This window comes from Ptychodera flava, chromosome 10, assembly GCF_041260155.1.
Source record: "Ptychodera flava strain L36383 chromosome 10, AS_Pfla_20210202, whole genome shotgun sequence".
In the NCBI taxonomy this organism is placed as follows: Eukaryota; Metazoa; Hemichordata; class Enteropneusta; family Ptychoderidae; genus Ptychodera; species Ptychodera flava.
This window is the reverse complement of record NC_091937.1, coordinates 37,468,048-37,484,785: the sequence shown is the minus strand read 5'-3', so window position 1 is coordinate 37,484,785 and position 16,738 is coordinate 37,468,048. Positions and strand designations below refer to the sequence as shown.

Here is a 16,738-nt window from a genome sequence, read left to right as displayed (position 1 = left end):
TCTGATATTTAAAGAATGCTTTGTTGCATTACTACTGTTTTCGAGGACCTGTCTAATTACTTATTAATATTTGACTTACCTCAAATTGACTTCATAATAATGTTCTCGCTGAACATTTGTCAGTATTTTTTCTACTTGAACTGCAGTTTTTTTTCAATTTCGTAAATCATGTCGACATGCCTTGTGTTCAACCAACTAACACATACTGTGTAAGACTACTTTCCAACGTTATTGTGTGGGCAATGCTGCTTTTTTACGTCCCTTGAAAGAGTATACTTGTTTTCTGGAACAACATTAATGAATTTACTGTTCTTAAAAGTTTGGGGAATCAATATTGAAACTTGGTTATGTTTTCTTCCACGTCAGTATATGAACAACTTTGATGACCTTTCCACAAAGGCGTCAGCTATACAGCTTTTTGCAAAGAGAAATTATGCTGATTTCAATTCAAGTTATAATGTATTTACTATTTTAGAAAGTTCAACTCTACTTCCTTCCCTCTTACAAATTTAAGGGTACATAGCAACCACATTGTATTGTGGTATCTGGAAATATTTGCAATATATTCATGGTTCAATTTATTACTGTACCTGTGATAGCATTATTAATATGCATGATGTAGGTAATTAGCATATTTCATATTCACTTTACATGTAGTTACATTTTTAATCACTGTGGCAGTTAGAATACAGGATGGCAAGAAACAGGCTCAATCGCTGTGGCAGTTAGAATACAGGATGGCAAGAAACAGGCTCAATCGCTGTGGCAGTTAGAATACAGGATGGCAAGAACAGGCTCAATCGCTGTGGCTGTTAGAATACAGGATGGCAAGAAACAGGCTCAATCGCTGTGGCTGTTAGAATACAGGATGGCAAGAAACAGGCTCAATCGCTGTGGCAGTTAGAATACAGGATGGCAAGAAACAGGCTCAATCGCTGTGGCTGTTAGAATACAGGATGGCAAGAAAAAGGCTCAATCGCTGTGGCAGTTAGAATACAGGATGGCAAGAAACAGGCTCAATCGCTGTGGCAGTTAGAATACAGGATGGCAAGAAACAGGCATAATCGTTGAGGCAGTTAGAAAACAGGATGGCAAGAAACAGGCACACAAAAGTTTTTTGTTCCATGTTGCAAAAACGTCGCCTCACGACTCACCGTATTAAGTACTTGCATAACCTATAGAGCGACATAACTTCTTCTAGTAGGTTCTGTATTTTGTGTGGTAAAAGTACCGGGGAGACCACAGTGCCAATAAATTTACAGCAAAATCGAGGACGGTAAATATGGACAGGGTGGGTCACCAATTTTTACTTATTTCGTCGAGTTTCACCTTAGTTTACTTTCTCCAACACACAAGGCGTTGGCAAACATAAAATTCTGTGACAAGATTGAAAACTCTCAATACTACTTTTTCCTGACTCACTACGTGTCAAATTCAAGTCCAGAGTGTCAACTATATACTTTGGGTCAAAGATGATCGCTATGTCACAAAACGTATCTTTAGGACAAATTAATTTAAGGAATGTATTATCAAAATGGGTTTATAGACTTACAATACTAACAATAGGGGAAAGTACTTGATATTTTTGTAATTCAAAATTTGTTTTCATGTTAAAAATCTTTGATACGAGTTCCATGTAACTATATATATATATATATATATATATATATATTATATATATATATATATATATATATATATATATATATATATATATATATATATATATATATATATTTATCGAAGTATACAGATGTCCTCGTGGGAAATTACAGTACTCAATGCTAAAGCAGAGCTAGTAATCCTTTCATTCTATCTGAGGATTGCAAGATGCATGAAACTTTTGTAATAGATTTCATTACTTTGTACTTGAAGTAATCTGTTTATATATATATATATTATATATATATATATATATATATATATATATATATATATGTAAGTCAATGATATCAGATTGCCTTTTTCTTGTCGATTATTAGATCTCATGGAAACATGAAACATCCTAAGGCCCAGTCATGGGAGAGGATTGAACTGCACCTGGCCCTTATAATATCTACTTGCACCAGGAATGTCATTAATTATTGAAGAGGTTATGGTTTTATCGCTTATGTACATGCATCCTGTTAATGTCCAGTTTTCTGTACGGGCGGCACACTGTATTTCCCATCATTGATATTTAGTTTTATATCCAGGAAATGAAATGTAACACTTCTTATTTCCTTTGTTATCCCCTCTTTCTTGATAAAAGTACGATTCTTGAGGGCAACAAATCCTAAATCTCTGTTACAGGCCTTTGTCCAATCAAATCTGTTCCTTACTTTTAGCCGAGGACGCTGAGAATGTATCATTATCAACGCTTTCACAGCAAACCAAGAAGTAGTGTGAGTGTGATGCAAAATGATTTATTTTTCCATGATAAATTTTAAGAATTATGTGATGTAAAATTAGCATATTAAATGAGATTAACAAAATCAATAAAATATATCAGCGAAACACGGTTAATGAGTCGATGTGAAAATCTTTAATTTCTCGCATGGAGCCTCCATCTGTTTTACAAGTATATTTTTCTGAATTGAAATTTTAAAAAAAACCATTCCAATGCCGACAGTAAAATGCTAATATCAAGCAAACCGGAGAAGGCAGATTTATAATGAACGGGCAGTTCTGGCGTTAGACCATCTCCAGATTACGATGTATTGCTGTAGGTTAGTCATTGTTTTAATATTTACATTCATGGGCATGAGGGGAAATGTGTTTCGTGATAGATAACCATGATTACGGACAGTGCTATTCACAATCTTATTCCGATGTTCTATTGATATCCGTTGAAAGTCGGTCGCTATTTAATGCCTAGTTTTGATTTATTTTGGCTCATGATTACAGTAGTGGGAAAAGATAGAGAAGTTAGCGATATAATTCAATAAAGTTCCCCGGTAAGCGTAAAATATCGTGTTTCCATTATTTAGGCTAAGGAAAATAGGTGGATCTATCGTAACCTTTTAATTTATATTTTGTTGTTGAGTACGACCTGTCAACAAACAGTTGACTTTGGCAAATCACGCATGATATTCGTAAATGCTAAGAAACCACCAATCTGATTAAAATCTAGTTGCAGTGATGTGCTCGGTATTTCGCCCTTGCCGTTGTGGTCGTCTACTTCCGCGTAGCCTCGCCTCGGAAAGTAAACGACGCGGAAAGTAAACGACCACAACGGTAAGGGCGAAATTACCGAGCACGTCACTACAGCCCGATTTTAATCATTTAATGAAGAAACCACATGTTAACTGAATATGCTCACGTGGTTTACAAGAAGTTGATTACATAGTAGTATGCTTCAAAGAATAATCACATATCTGTCAAATAATTATATGTAGCAGATTTTATCAACTTTCGCACAGTACTCTCGTACTTAAATCACTAATTACAAAACTTTATTTAATATGCAAATTAGGTGTTTATTAACTTGTCACTGCTCAATGCTTAATTGGACAATTAGATATCTATCAGATCAATATCTATAGCAGGTTTCATCAAATTTGGTGCCATAATTTTAGAGTCATATCACTAATTACAAAGTCCATTAAACATGAAAATGAGCTCTTAATTAATTCACATTACTAAATGCTTCACAAGACAGTCTGGTATCTGCCTGATCAGTATCTGCGGCAGATTTTATCAAATTTCGTGTAGTTATTTCAGAGTTATATGACTAATTACAAATCTTCAGTTAATATGCAAAAGAGCTAGTTATTAACTTGATAATGCTCAAAGCTAAACGCGACAAGTCGATATTTATCAGATCAATATTTGTAGCAGGTTTCATCAAATTTGGTGCCATAATTTCAGAGGCATATCACTAATTACAAAGTCCATTGAATATGCAAATGAACCCTTAATTAACTTCACACTTTTTAATGTTTCACAACACAGTCAGATATCTGCTGGATCAGTATCTGCGGCAGATTTCATCAAATTTGGTGGCAGTTATTTCAGAGTTATATCACTAATTACAAAACTTCATAAAATATGCAAATGACCTATTTGTTAACTTGACACTGCCAAATGCTTCTCAGTACAATTAGATATTTATCAAAACGATATACGTAGCAGGTTTCACCAAATTTGGTACCATAATTTCAGAGTTATATCACTAATTACAAAGTTCATTAAATATGCAAATGAACCCTTAATTAACTTCACACTACTCAATGCTTCTTAAAAAGTCAGATATCTGCCGGATCAGTATCGGCAGCAGAGTTCATCAAATTTTGTGCAGTTATTTCAGAGTTATAAAACTGATTACAAAACTTTATTAAATATGCAAATGAGCTATATATTAACTTGACACTGCCCAAAGCTTCTCAGTAAGATCAATATCTGTAGCAGGTTTCATCAAATTTGGTGCCATAATTTCGAAGTTAAATCACTAATAACAAATTTCATTAAATATGCAAATTAGCAGATAATTGACATGACACTCACAATATCATCATAATATTCGGAGACTGTTATCTGTGATAAGTTTCATGAAATTTTGTGCAGTATTTCTTGATATATGTCTACACTGTCATTACCGTCTCCATAGGGAAACCATTGTACGGAAAAAAACAATATTGCATAACTTCATTAATATGCAAGCCACACTAACCAAAATCTAATCAGTTCTTGCAAGTAGCATATGGTACCTGTGTACCAAATCTGACTTGAATCCGTTCAGGCGTTTTTGAGTTATTGTGTAAACAGGCAGACAGACAGACAGTCACACACTCACACACACGGACATGCAGGCAGACAGACATCGCTACGACATTAGACAACGTGTGCGAACGCGTGAGCTAAAAAGTTTAGTGTCTGAGGGTTTTACATAAGTAGGTTTGGTTACCAGTAACACATATTTTTTTGGCCAAATCTAGGCGAATAATATTATTAATCATGACATTCACGGTAAATGAAAATTCTCTCTTCTGACAAGTAAGACTGACCTAATTTCAAATAAAAAAAATCAGGAGAGAGGGTGAGAGAGAGAGAGTCGAGTGAGAGTGAAGAGACAGAGAGAGACAGAAAGAGAGAGACAGACAGACAGTCAGACAGACAGACAGACAGACAGACAGACAGGCAGGCACCAATGCTGTAACAAGAGTTAGTCTTGCGACCTCTCACTTTCTCACTCACCATCTCACTCACTAGAAATAGCTAAGGCTATGAGGGAAGTCATGACGACTATCGAAATTGGGCATTTAGCATTGGACTTTGTGTCGAACTGTTGTCCATGAATCGTGTGGCGGGGGTTTTAGTAGCGCAAATGTTTGTTTCCTCGGGCACAGGTAGGGTAGAAGAGGTCTGAAGCATTGTCACAACTCAATCTTGGCAACATCGTGAAATCCCTTGACGACATTGTGATGGAGAGCTAATGAAAATATCACTTGGACAGTCGCGATCGTTGAATTCAAAGAAGATTATACTGTAACAAATGTCCCGTCAACTGCAGGGTCAGAAGAACTTGATCAACACCTTCGGTTGAACAATGCATGTGAAAGGCTGACTATCAACAACACCATTTGAAGTGCGATACCATGTTGTGCCTAGGGTTGACATTAAGATTGCACTAGCTTTCCTTATTGGTTTTGTAAATTTCATAGACATAATTGTATCCATGGTCAAAAAATTGCGTCAGTCCAGCTACCAGAGCCAAGCGGTTGTTTAAATGGTGATGGGTTATTCTACACTACTTATGATTGGATACCGTCAAGAAATGACCAATCATCTTCAACAATTACCTGTGGTCTTCAACATCCGGGATTGCTATATAGAACCTGTTCGTTCAGTTTCAATATCCAGAACGCACCAGTTGTGACAATCGCCCCAACTTTCGTCGTGGTAACAGAGGAGAATGACGAGATAGTGCTGCAGTGCTACCAAGATGTAAATTCACAAATTACAGAGCCTGTTTGGTATTATGACGATGACGTAGTGAACAGTGGTGGTAGATTTAGACTGGAAGGAAAGTATCTAAAGATTTCAGGATTCAGTCCGATGGACAATGGTGATCATACTGTAACATGTGAAACTCACATAATCGATATCATCGGTACAGGCAGAGACAGTGCAACTTTGACAGTGGATATTCCGCTTAAATCTTCAAACCAGCCACATTCCGAAAGATCTCTGACGGGCCTGTATTCAAAATCACTTGAAACAACAATAACTGACAACATAATAACTAAAAACAACAACAACAAACGATAACATAATAAGTCAAACAACAACAACCGACAACATAATAAATATGTGTCCTCAAAATTATTTATGTGAAGAGGCGCCGTCGTTTGTTCGAATACGGCAACTACAAGCATCTCTTTTGCTGTTGGACTCCTCTTAGCTGGTCTAACTGTCGGTGGTTTGATTACCACTATTATATGCTTTTTCCTTTACAAGAGTGGTCGAATTGAACAGATATATGTCAATAAGTCAAATCTCGTAGCCGGCGCGAGATCCCGTGATGATATTGAAATGGATACCAAAGATAACGTTGGCATACAAAGAGATTCGAACATTGACGATGAAGTAAATTATGAAGATATAAATGATGATTACGCCTTGAGTGTTAACACCCGAGACGAGGGTGACGTTACAGAGGCTACGGTTATTATCCACCCAAATGTCCCCCTAAGACAGTTTGCAGGCAAAAGTGAACATTATCAAAGCCTTGGAAAACGCAGTGATAGTGTGTATACTGAACTCACCACCACCAACAACAACAAAAGCAACACAATTTGAAGTAAGATATATATTGTCTGGGTAATGGACATAACTGTCTGACATACGATATTCCACTTAAAATAGAAGATAATTCAATGTTGCTTCCATTGTCAGTTGGCAAAACTTTAAATTTTAGAAACAGATTGATCACGTTGTTAGACACGGTGCACAATATTTTATACATTTTGTTAGCCCGTGGATGTTTTTGAGAACTTTTGCTTCATTTGTTTTCCTTGGATGAGTATCTGTTAGACTTCAAATAGAGCTCATATTAAATATGCTGTAGTGTAATTTGCTCTCTTTTACAAAGGAATGAGGTACATTTTCTAAATTATCTCCCATATTTATCACCAGGCGACCACTAAAATGTCTCGTTGAAAAGCTTAGTGTTGAGCAGTTGATAAGCACTTTGACTCATGGAAAAAAATATTCATTCCGGTATTCCTACCTATTTTAGACTTCCTTATTTAAGCTCTTTTCCCATTTTCAAACTTTTAGTGATTTGCCGAAGTTTCCTTTTTATTATTCGTCGCATCCATTTAAAATGAACAATAAATGTTCCGAGCAGGTCTATCCTATCTCAAAAGGGTATGTTAATTGAAACACATATAAGTTTTTGGCGTGAACTATTCGAGACGACACGTATGTTGTTTAACTTCAACTTGTGATATACTGTGAGTTAATTTGCCAAACACTATAGAAATAACGGGTGACGCGCTGACCATTAACGTTTATTTATGGGCAAGGGCGAGAGGAAAGCCAGAAATTAACGGGCGAGGCTTGCTGACCCCGTTAATTCCGCTTTCCTCGAGCCCGCGCCAATAAATAAACGTTAATGGCCAGAGCGGAGTCTGTTATTTCCATTATGTTATCAACGAACCCAAGAAAACCGTCAAAATTTGCGAAAATTTCCCAAGCGAACGACAATTGGGCCCTAGAACTGAGCAATACGCGACGCACTGTCACGCGCGCTGTAAAAATTGGGCAAATCCGGAGATTTTTTCAGAAAAGAAGTATCTCAACTTGGCCCACAAGTGCTCCATTTTATTTTGTGATTGATTATGATTTACGTTTCAGCTGTAAAGTTACGATACTCTGAGTTGTTAATCTTATTATTCATATTCATGGGCATGTAAACAAACCATTACTATGTACTTGTGGTTCAGCTCGACCAATCAATATGCGACCGGTAGGGCATGGTAATATAATTTTTGATAATATCACGTAGAATACATTCTCGTGTAATGAAATATAATTTAATTGTAGTGTATTAAGTGTGTAACGGTGATATTCACTCTTTTGACACATATATATATATATTCACCATGTTTCAACCTATTTCGATTCAGCTAGATAGTAAACTTTCTTTTGAATTCAATAGTAAATACAGCTAAATTAAGATCAGCTTGATAGATAAAGTTTAATTTGTCTGTGATTAATTTAGCACACCCACCATAAACAAACAAACATTTTCGCTCGGTTGCATAACATGGATACGTTTCTATCTTATTATTTTATTTACGGTTCTCTGCCAATACCAGCAGAATTATAAGATATAAGACGCTGTATTTGCTATGTGAAATAATGCATTTCGAAAATACAGATAAAAATATATAAAAAGATGAATAAATAGACAGATAAGTAAATAGAGTTAGATCGAGTAATTTAACCCCCTTTGCATATGCGCCGGAGGCCTTGGAATGCAAATAAATATGCACAATTTGTTTACTTATGCACCAATCCCAATGCCAATCCCATAGTCACTCTGATTTGTGTGTCAAACTTGCGAACATAACTTCAGACTGGGAGAAATGTTTCCGAAGTGCACTATGTTTTACAGAAGTACAAAAACCGACTGAGCAGTAAGTTCTAAAAGATAAGAACAGAAAATAAAAGCAGCGAAAGTATGAAGTGAAGGTTTCAACAAAACACTATCGGAGGAGACAGAGTGATCACTAAACTTGATTGTGCGTTAATGATTTACAAATGAGAAGTCTCGTGTGGACTGTGCAGGACGATAAGACTGAAACGTCCCATCTAGATAAAAGACGAACAAATGACAGTTAAAAGAGAATGTTACTTTGAGAAAATGGTATGGAACTGGTAATTTTTCTTATCGAGGTCAGTCATATGTGAGTTTGCTACTTCTTCTTTCCAACATTGAAGTTGTTTTGCTTCATCATTTTCCCGTTTTATTAGATGCTTTCGTTGCTTTTATTTTTCTATTCTTGTCCTCCAGTAATTATGTCTCCGGTCGGCTTTTGCAGTGTACCACTCAGAATATTTATTTCTTTTTTTAATTTGGTGATAGTTCCATGTACTTCCTCTACTTTTAATTGCAAGTGCTTTTCAATATCATATTTACCCTTGTATAATATTTTCACTTCGTCCCTTATTGTCTATAGGCTTTTTACAATGATTAAGGCAACATTAATCGCCAAGACTTTGGTAAATAACGAAACATAGACGTTTTTAATGTTAAATTTAAAAAAATGTACTGGAATGGTGGACAACAACAAACAGGTATATAGAATGCGCCTTGGTTGACTCATGTCCTAAGTATTTCTACTAGAGTAAAGTATTTTATGACAAGCGGGTCAAAGGTGACGTTTTTGTCGAGTCGCCATACGACTATGTGGATTCAAAATGACTTGTATAAGTATTTGTAAGGTTAATTCGAATACATGACAAAGGCTACGCTAGATGAGGAATGTGCATCTTTGGCCAATATACGTCATCTCAACTCGGCTGCTCGTACGGAGTCATTTTAAACCCTTTTGATCGAGTGAAGTTTCATTGTCTTACTTGTGAAAGTTGAAAAAATTATTATTCTCTAGAGACTTAAAACAGATCTTTCTGAACGACTTGGAATGTGTTGTAAGTTCAGGTACTTCGTGATATGCTTTCTCTTTATGTCTTATTATATGCATGTGTAATGAGACTGTTGGTTTATATTCTTTAGATAGTGGATTATTCCTGTGATTTCATAAGAATCCAGAACTAGAATAATGTTCGCAATTCTCTTTTTTCATATATTTCACAAAAAAACAGTTTCTCATAGGTTTTCGGATCGCTTTCGGATAGAAAGAAAAGGAAATCGTCCAAAAATCACGTTACTGTATTTAATTTTTTCATTAAGGTAAAAAGTAATAAACCGAAAATTCCTTGGGTGAATCTAAAGAACATTCGGTCTAGTGTTCACTGTAAAAATAAAATTATCTTAGGGAACCCTTTTAAAGGTTTTTAACCAAGTTGACTGCTCGCACTGTGATAATTTGTAAGAAGTTCAGTGTAGGCACAGCCACAGTCTTGTTCAGTCTTGCAACTCCTTTTTTCTATTTGTGCATGTTTTGCGAGCCAAATCATAGACCCTCGAGGGTCTATGGCCAAATTAAAGAGCAACAAGCAGTAAAACATTTCTTCTTTGTATTTGTAGATGATTTCTAAGCAGCTCTGATCCGATGAGATGTGAGTGGCTGACAGTAGTTTGTAAACTAAATAACGCACTGCTTGTAAATTGTACGGATCGCATGTTGAACAGAAACTGTTGTTTATTTCACTCGCTTGAAATACCACATATTATTAAAATCACCATAGAAGACTTGTTCCACAAATATGCAAATAATGGTCATTTGACCTTATGAAATATTCAAAATGGCCGCCAACATATACAATTTGTATCTTTTCCACATAGTTATTATTTCCATAGGGGATCCTCATTTATTCATCATTTTCCATTCATTACCAAACCATTGGTTTCTGTCAAATTAGCATAATCTGACATAAACTTTAAAATATTTTGAACATACACTGATTGTTTTGTTCTGACTTATGACGCGTAATGTAAACAAAGGTCCTTTTTGTGGCATGTACTTAAACAGTGTGTTTTTTCCACTATTCCATTCCCCTGAAAACCATAAATGGAGTGTAAAGTGTACACATGAGTGTATATATGAAACAATATATGTTTGCCAGACACACAAACACAAATGCTGTTCCTAGTGATCCTCAACAAGATTTGATCAACAAACACGCGATACTTTCACGAATTTCTCAGATTTTAATAATTCAGTGAGGAAAAGCCTTCGCACCATTTGTTTCATTACCTTACCTCTGTGCAAGTGAGTCAAGTCAGTCAACGCGAGGTGTTTAGTTTGTGAAGATATGAAGCCATTTTAACAGACGACAAGAATGTGTTATTTTCTGAGAAGTGGTATACGGATATATTTGAACTGCCCTCTACGTTGACGTATGAGTACCGCTTCCTTTGATTTTTTGTTGCTTTTGTGTTTTTGTTGTTGTTTCAGTTGATCTGTTATCTTTAATCACGATCTAGAATTGGGTAACATGCAATGGCATTTCTGAAATGATGGAGTGAAAGCCTGTTCACCTGAAATGAAAAACCGCTGGAAAAGTGTCCAAGAGGAACAAATACAGCTGTAGTAGACTGGCAATAGACCCTCGAAGGTTTATGTACTAACCGCGATGCCATGGTTTCCTTCTTTATTTGGTATCAAGTTAAGATTCTTAAGTATGAATATTTATTCTACTTTGAATGTTTTTTTTTAAATCTTAACTTCACATGCTCAGCGAAATCTTTGTTTTTCCCGTCAGTAGTTTTTCTATTTGTTGCCCATCATTTTATCGACGAATCTCTCCGAGTGAAAATCAAAACGTAAGCATTTGATCAAGAAGAAAATGATTCCTTTCACCGACAAATGATAATATTTGTGCAGTGACGGAGAATGTACGGCTAGAGAAGTACGATTGTGATTCGGAGTTACCGCGATTATGCAGAGTAAATTGCTGAGAAATTTAGGTTTAAGTAGAAAATTTGCGTCAAATCAACCCGTAGTACCTGGACCTTGATGTATTTATTTTTTATTTATTTATTTTATTAATAATGACTTCCACAGCCGAGGCCATTTATGGAAGACTGTTAGTAAAAATACAGATACAGAGTTAAAACATGAAGACAAGACGAACAAACTTTAACAAATACTGAGAAAACAATGTTTTAAAACGTTTTTAAAACCATTTAAATTTACAGAAAAAGGATCAATGTCATTGTATTCGTTTAAAAGCAAATTAAATTGTCTCGGAATTCTACTAAAAAGAGAGTCACGAACACAATTAACTCTACCAAATGGCACATGAAACAAAGTAGTACGCCGAGTTGAAAACCTTGGTACATGAAGACTAAAAAATGAAGCTAAAGCATTAACATTAAACTTCGCATTTATGCATTTATATAAAAATATATGATCAAAAATAGTCCTCCTTGATTTTAATGACTGTAAATTGTAAATATTGCACAACGAGTCAATGTCATCACTGTAAAAACCAGTAATTCTTTTATGAAGAAATGTTAAAAATTTATGCTGTACTCTTTCAATTCTATCAGACTGGTGTTTACTTATACTGTTCCAAATAACAGAAGCATATTCAAGCTTAGACCTTACCAAGGTAAAGTACAATAATTTTAAAACGTGCTCACTGTTAATACAATGGCTATTCCTCATAATAAAACCGAGAGCTTTTCTAGCACCTTGAATCATGTTATTTACATGGTCACAAAAATATAATCTTTGGTCAATAATAACACCGAGATCTCTCATGTACTGACTCTACTCAATGCATGAGTGTCGAGTTTGTAAGGGAAAATATGAACATTTCTTTTCAATGAAACAGTAAGAACTTTACATTTAGTAGGATTAAGATTCAATAACCAAGTGTCGGACCAGCTGACAATTCTATCGATATCAGATTGCAGCATTAAAGAGTCATTATCCGAATCAATGATACGATAAATCTTCATGTCATCGGCAAAAAGTAACGAATCTGACACAAGATTATCAGAGATGTCATTAATGAAAAGAATAAATAAAAGTGGACCAAGGTGAGAACCCTGAGGAACGCCCGAAAGGACGGGAGTCCACTCAGAAAAAGCATTTTTTATAATCACTCTGTGTAGCCTGTTATCAAGATATGAATTAAACCATTTCAGATAAGTGCCCTGGACACCAAAGAAGTCAACTTATGAAGTAATAGTTTATGATTTATACTATCGAATGCTTTAGCAAAATCGGTATATATGTTATCACATTGTGATTTGCTGTTAACTGCTGAGAGAAGATCTTTCATAAGAATAGATAAATTAGTGATACAAGATCTACCTGAAACAAAGCAATGCTGATTAGTAGATATGGAATTGGAAACATGATGTGAGAGTTGTCTGTGAACTATCTTTTCAAAGATTTTAGACAGACTTGGTAAAATGGAAATCGGCCGGTAATGTTCAACTTTTGAACGACTTCCTGATTTGAAAATAGGGATAATGTTTGCACGTTTCCAGATATCAGGAAAAATCCCCTCTTTAATAGACCTATTGAATAAGATGGTAAGTGGTATAGCAAGTTCATTTGCACATTCCCTCAAAAACATATTGGGAATGCCATCACTTCCTATAGCTTTGCTGGTGCTAATTCAAAGCAACTCTTTTCTGACACTATTGACATCAATATCAATAGAAAATTGGTCTTCAATTATAGTAGCAACGTCGGGATATCAGCAGCAATATTGTTATTGAAAACTGAATTGAAAAATTTACAAAACAAATTGGCCTTTTCAAAATGTATCGATAGCTTGTCAAATACGTCTCATTTTTTATCTCAATGTGTTTCGTAATCTCGTTCGGATAAACAAAAAGTCACAAAAGTACCACGCTAAATATTGCTATAATTACATACTGAATCAATTATCGCCCAAGGCAGTAAAGACAGTGGTAGATTTTGTACAACACATCGAATGCAAGATTTTATAAGATTATGCCGAGAAATTTCATTAGATGCCAATATTTAAATCTTTCTTTTTACTGACTTGTTCACATTGATCACCATATATTCACTGCAAACAACTCTGCGGAACGAAATGTTAGTCTAATCCGGGAAAATGTTACACTAAGGGACACTATCACATTATGAACGGTTAACATTATGATGTATGCATGGCCTTACATCGAAATGAAAACGGTAAGAGTTATGTAAATGTAGAACAGGAATAAAATACATCATTTAAAGTACCGTCCGTCGCAAAAGCAGCTTATTTGAGCAGTTTTCTGTCTTAAATTACAGTAAGTTGCAACCTTTTTCAGAAAGCATTTGCATCACAAACTAAATTAGCACCATGGTCCACTTTAAATAATTTGAGTAGAACTTGACCCCTAAATATGTCTCACTTTCCTTTACGCGTGAAGTAAAAATGAAGTTTAGAGTAGAAAGATGTTTTGAAGTGGAGGGAACTTCATTTATTCATGCGCACGAGGGGCTAGATTACTAGTGAAACCAATTGGCGTACGGTGACCCCTGAACTATGGCTACCAGCGCCACCGTTGTGAAAGATCAGTTTATCGCAAGTAATTTTTATTGCACCCGGAAACATCAAATCTGTGTCAATTCAAGAACTGACTCTGTATTCTACAAACATTGTTTGATATGATGTATGCTGAATATTGCTGATACCAATTACACTTCACTGTGTTCTGTTTGGACAGAAATACGTTTCCGGAGTTCAGTTTGTTGAAGAGCCAGCAGGTGTCACGAAGAGTACACATACGGAAGTACCGTGACTGGCGATTATTTTTCCTAGACTGCCAAGTGGATTCACTGGAGTCCAATCAGACGGTATCGTGGTATAAAAACGGAGAAATCATCAGTGATGGCTACAGTTTTAGAGACAATGTCAAAGGTTGGTTGGTCGACGTAACTAATGATAGATACAGAATCAATGCGTACGGTACTGCTTTACGATTCACTTTACAAGTGAGGTCAGTGTCGCCAAGTACCGCTGAATTTGACAGTGGTAGCTATCAATGTGCAGTGACATGGTCGCAGAATGACGCCGCAGTGCCTGATGGAAGATCAAGGACAGCCGAAGTTAACATTTACGTCATTCCAACATCAAACTACCCAGTTTGCAGAGTGAGTAATCCAAACGGACAAGATGTCATTACAACCGGACCAACAACAACGGCAACAACAACAATTGTCTTGTCTGGTGTAACACACACTTTGACTTGTCTTTCTAGTCAATCTACCCCGGCAGTTGGATTATTTTGGTCTCGTAACGACCAAAGTGGACCCCTACCGAGGGAAACCCATGGTAACGATGATAACACTTTATATATTGCTATTGACTGGATCCCATCCCGCAACGACGGTTCGACATTGACATTTACCTGCACCCTTCAACATCCGGGTTTGTTATCTGATAGAACCTGTTCCCTCAACTTCAATATCCAGTACGCACCAATAGTGACAATCGATCCAACTGATGTCATGGTAACAGAGGAGAATGACGAGATAGTGCTGCACTGCAACCAAGATGCAAATCCACAAGTTACAGAGACTGTTTGGTATTATGACGATGACGTAGTGAACAGTGGTGGTAGATTTAGACTGGAAGGAATGTCTCTACGTATTTCTACATTTAGTTCACGTGACAATGGTGATCACACCATAACATGTGAGTTAACCAATGTCATCGGTACAGGTAGTGACAGTGTAACATTGACGGTAAATATTCCATTTCCATCGACCAAGCAACCGTATTCTCAGAGGCCTCAAACGGAACTTTTTTCAAAATGATCCCGACAGCAACCGATACTCATGCAACAACTATGAGTCAACAATACTGTGCGAGTGAAAAGGCAGCTGGAACAAACAACGTAGGCCTCTCTATTGGACTCTTCTTTGTTGGACTAATACTGGGAGTTTTCAGTACTACCGTCGTATGCTATTTTATGAACAAGCGTAGACTAATGGAATGGAGATACGGCAATAACTCAAATCTCGCAGACAGAGTGAAATCACGTGGTGACATCGAGTTAAATACTGAGGACAATCTTGGCATTGAAAGAGATATGAACAATGACGATGAACAAAATTATCAAGTTATAAAGGAGTATGACGCCACGACCGTTAAAGCCAGAAAGGAGAGTAAAGTTACAGATACAGGTAACTACACCAACATCCCTTCAAGACAGTTTGCAGGTGAAGATGAACATTATCAAAGCATTGGAAAACAAAGTGATAATGTTTACACAGGGCTTACTAGGACAATAAAATTGAAGTTAGATGTCATGCTTGACTTCGAAGGAAGTACAAAAAGGTCCGATCGTATACACAAGAAAGCTGAAAATTAAGGCATTCAAAACAAATCACACAAATGAATATTTTAAATATCGAGTTTCAAATAATTTTCTTTTCAAAAACAAGTTTTTAATCAGCAGAAAACTGTTCACAGTAGTAGCTGTAGACAATAAGCTTAGTATTTTGTTCATCTGATTTGAATGATGCTTACATGCATTACTGCTGTTTTCAAGGCCCAGTCTAATTATTCATTATATTTGACTTACCTTAAATTTACTTTCGTATTTAATAATCCTCTGGCTGGAGCATTTGTCAGTATTTTTTCTGCTTGAACTGCAGTTTTTTCAACGCTCTTAATCATGTCGAAATACCTTGTGCTCAAACAATCTACACAGAACGCAATTGGAAATAATTTAGGAGAGGTAGATCTTTTTTTTCCAAAGTTCTCAAAGTGTTAGGTGCCCTATACCTGAATCGAAATATTATAAATTTGTCATAAAAACAAGCGTGTAACTTAAAAAGAAAAGCAGATGAGCTTACACTTGCTAATGAAACCGACATCACTTCACCATCCGATTATCCCAAAATAGTTCCAATCGTGTTACAAACTGTTAAAGTGTAATTTCCAACGTTATTTTATGGGCAATGCTGCATTTTAATATCCTCTGAGAAAGTGTACTTGTTTTCTTGACCACAATTAATGATAGTACAGTTTTAAAAGGTACTGCTGTAGTTCCTTTTTAGAGATTTTTGAAATTTATATTGAAACATGCATGGCTCCGTTTCCATCCAAAGAGTATGTGAGTAACCGGGATGACCTTTCCACA

The 16,738-nt window shown here is 36.0% G+C and overlaps 1 protein-coding gene across 1 annotated transcript; it reads left to right on the top strand.

Moving 5' to 3' along the window:
- The first annotated feature begins 781 nt into the window (after nt 1-781).
- Nucleotides 782-15,407, top strand: LOC139141643 (nectin-3-like protein). The gene is made up of 2 exons (XM_070711232.1): nt 782-855; nt 14,315-15,407. The coding sequence occupies exons 1-2, from the start codon at nt 782-784 to the stop codon at nt 15,405-15,407; spliced, it is 1,167 nt and encodes a 388-aa protein (XP_070567333.1).
- The last annotated feature ends 1,331 nt before the right edge of the window (nt 15,408-16,738 follow it).

Excerpts from the sequence above, each read along its gene's own strand:
- LOC139141643 (XM_070711232.1), top strand. The coding sequence starts at position 782 with ATGGCAAGAACAGGCTCAATCGCTGTGGCTGTTAGAATACAGGATGGC. Across the intron at positions 856-14,314 it reads CAGGCTCAATCGCTGTGGCT|AAATACGTTTCCGGAGTTCA; the intron begins GTTAGAATACAG and ends CTGTTTGGACAG.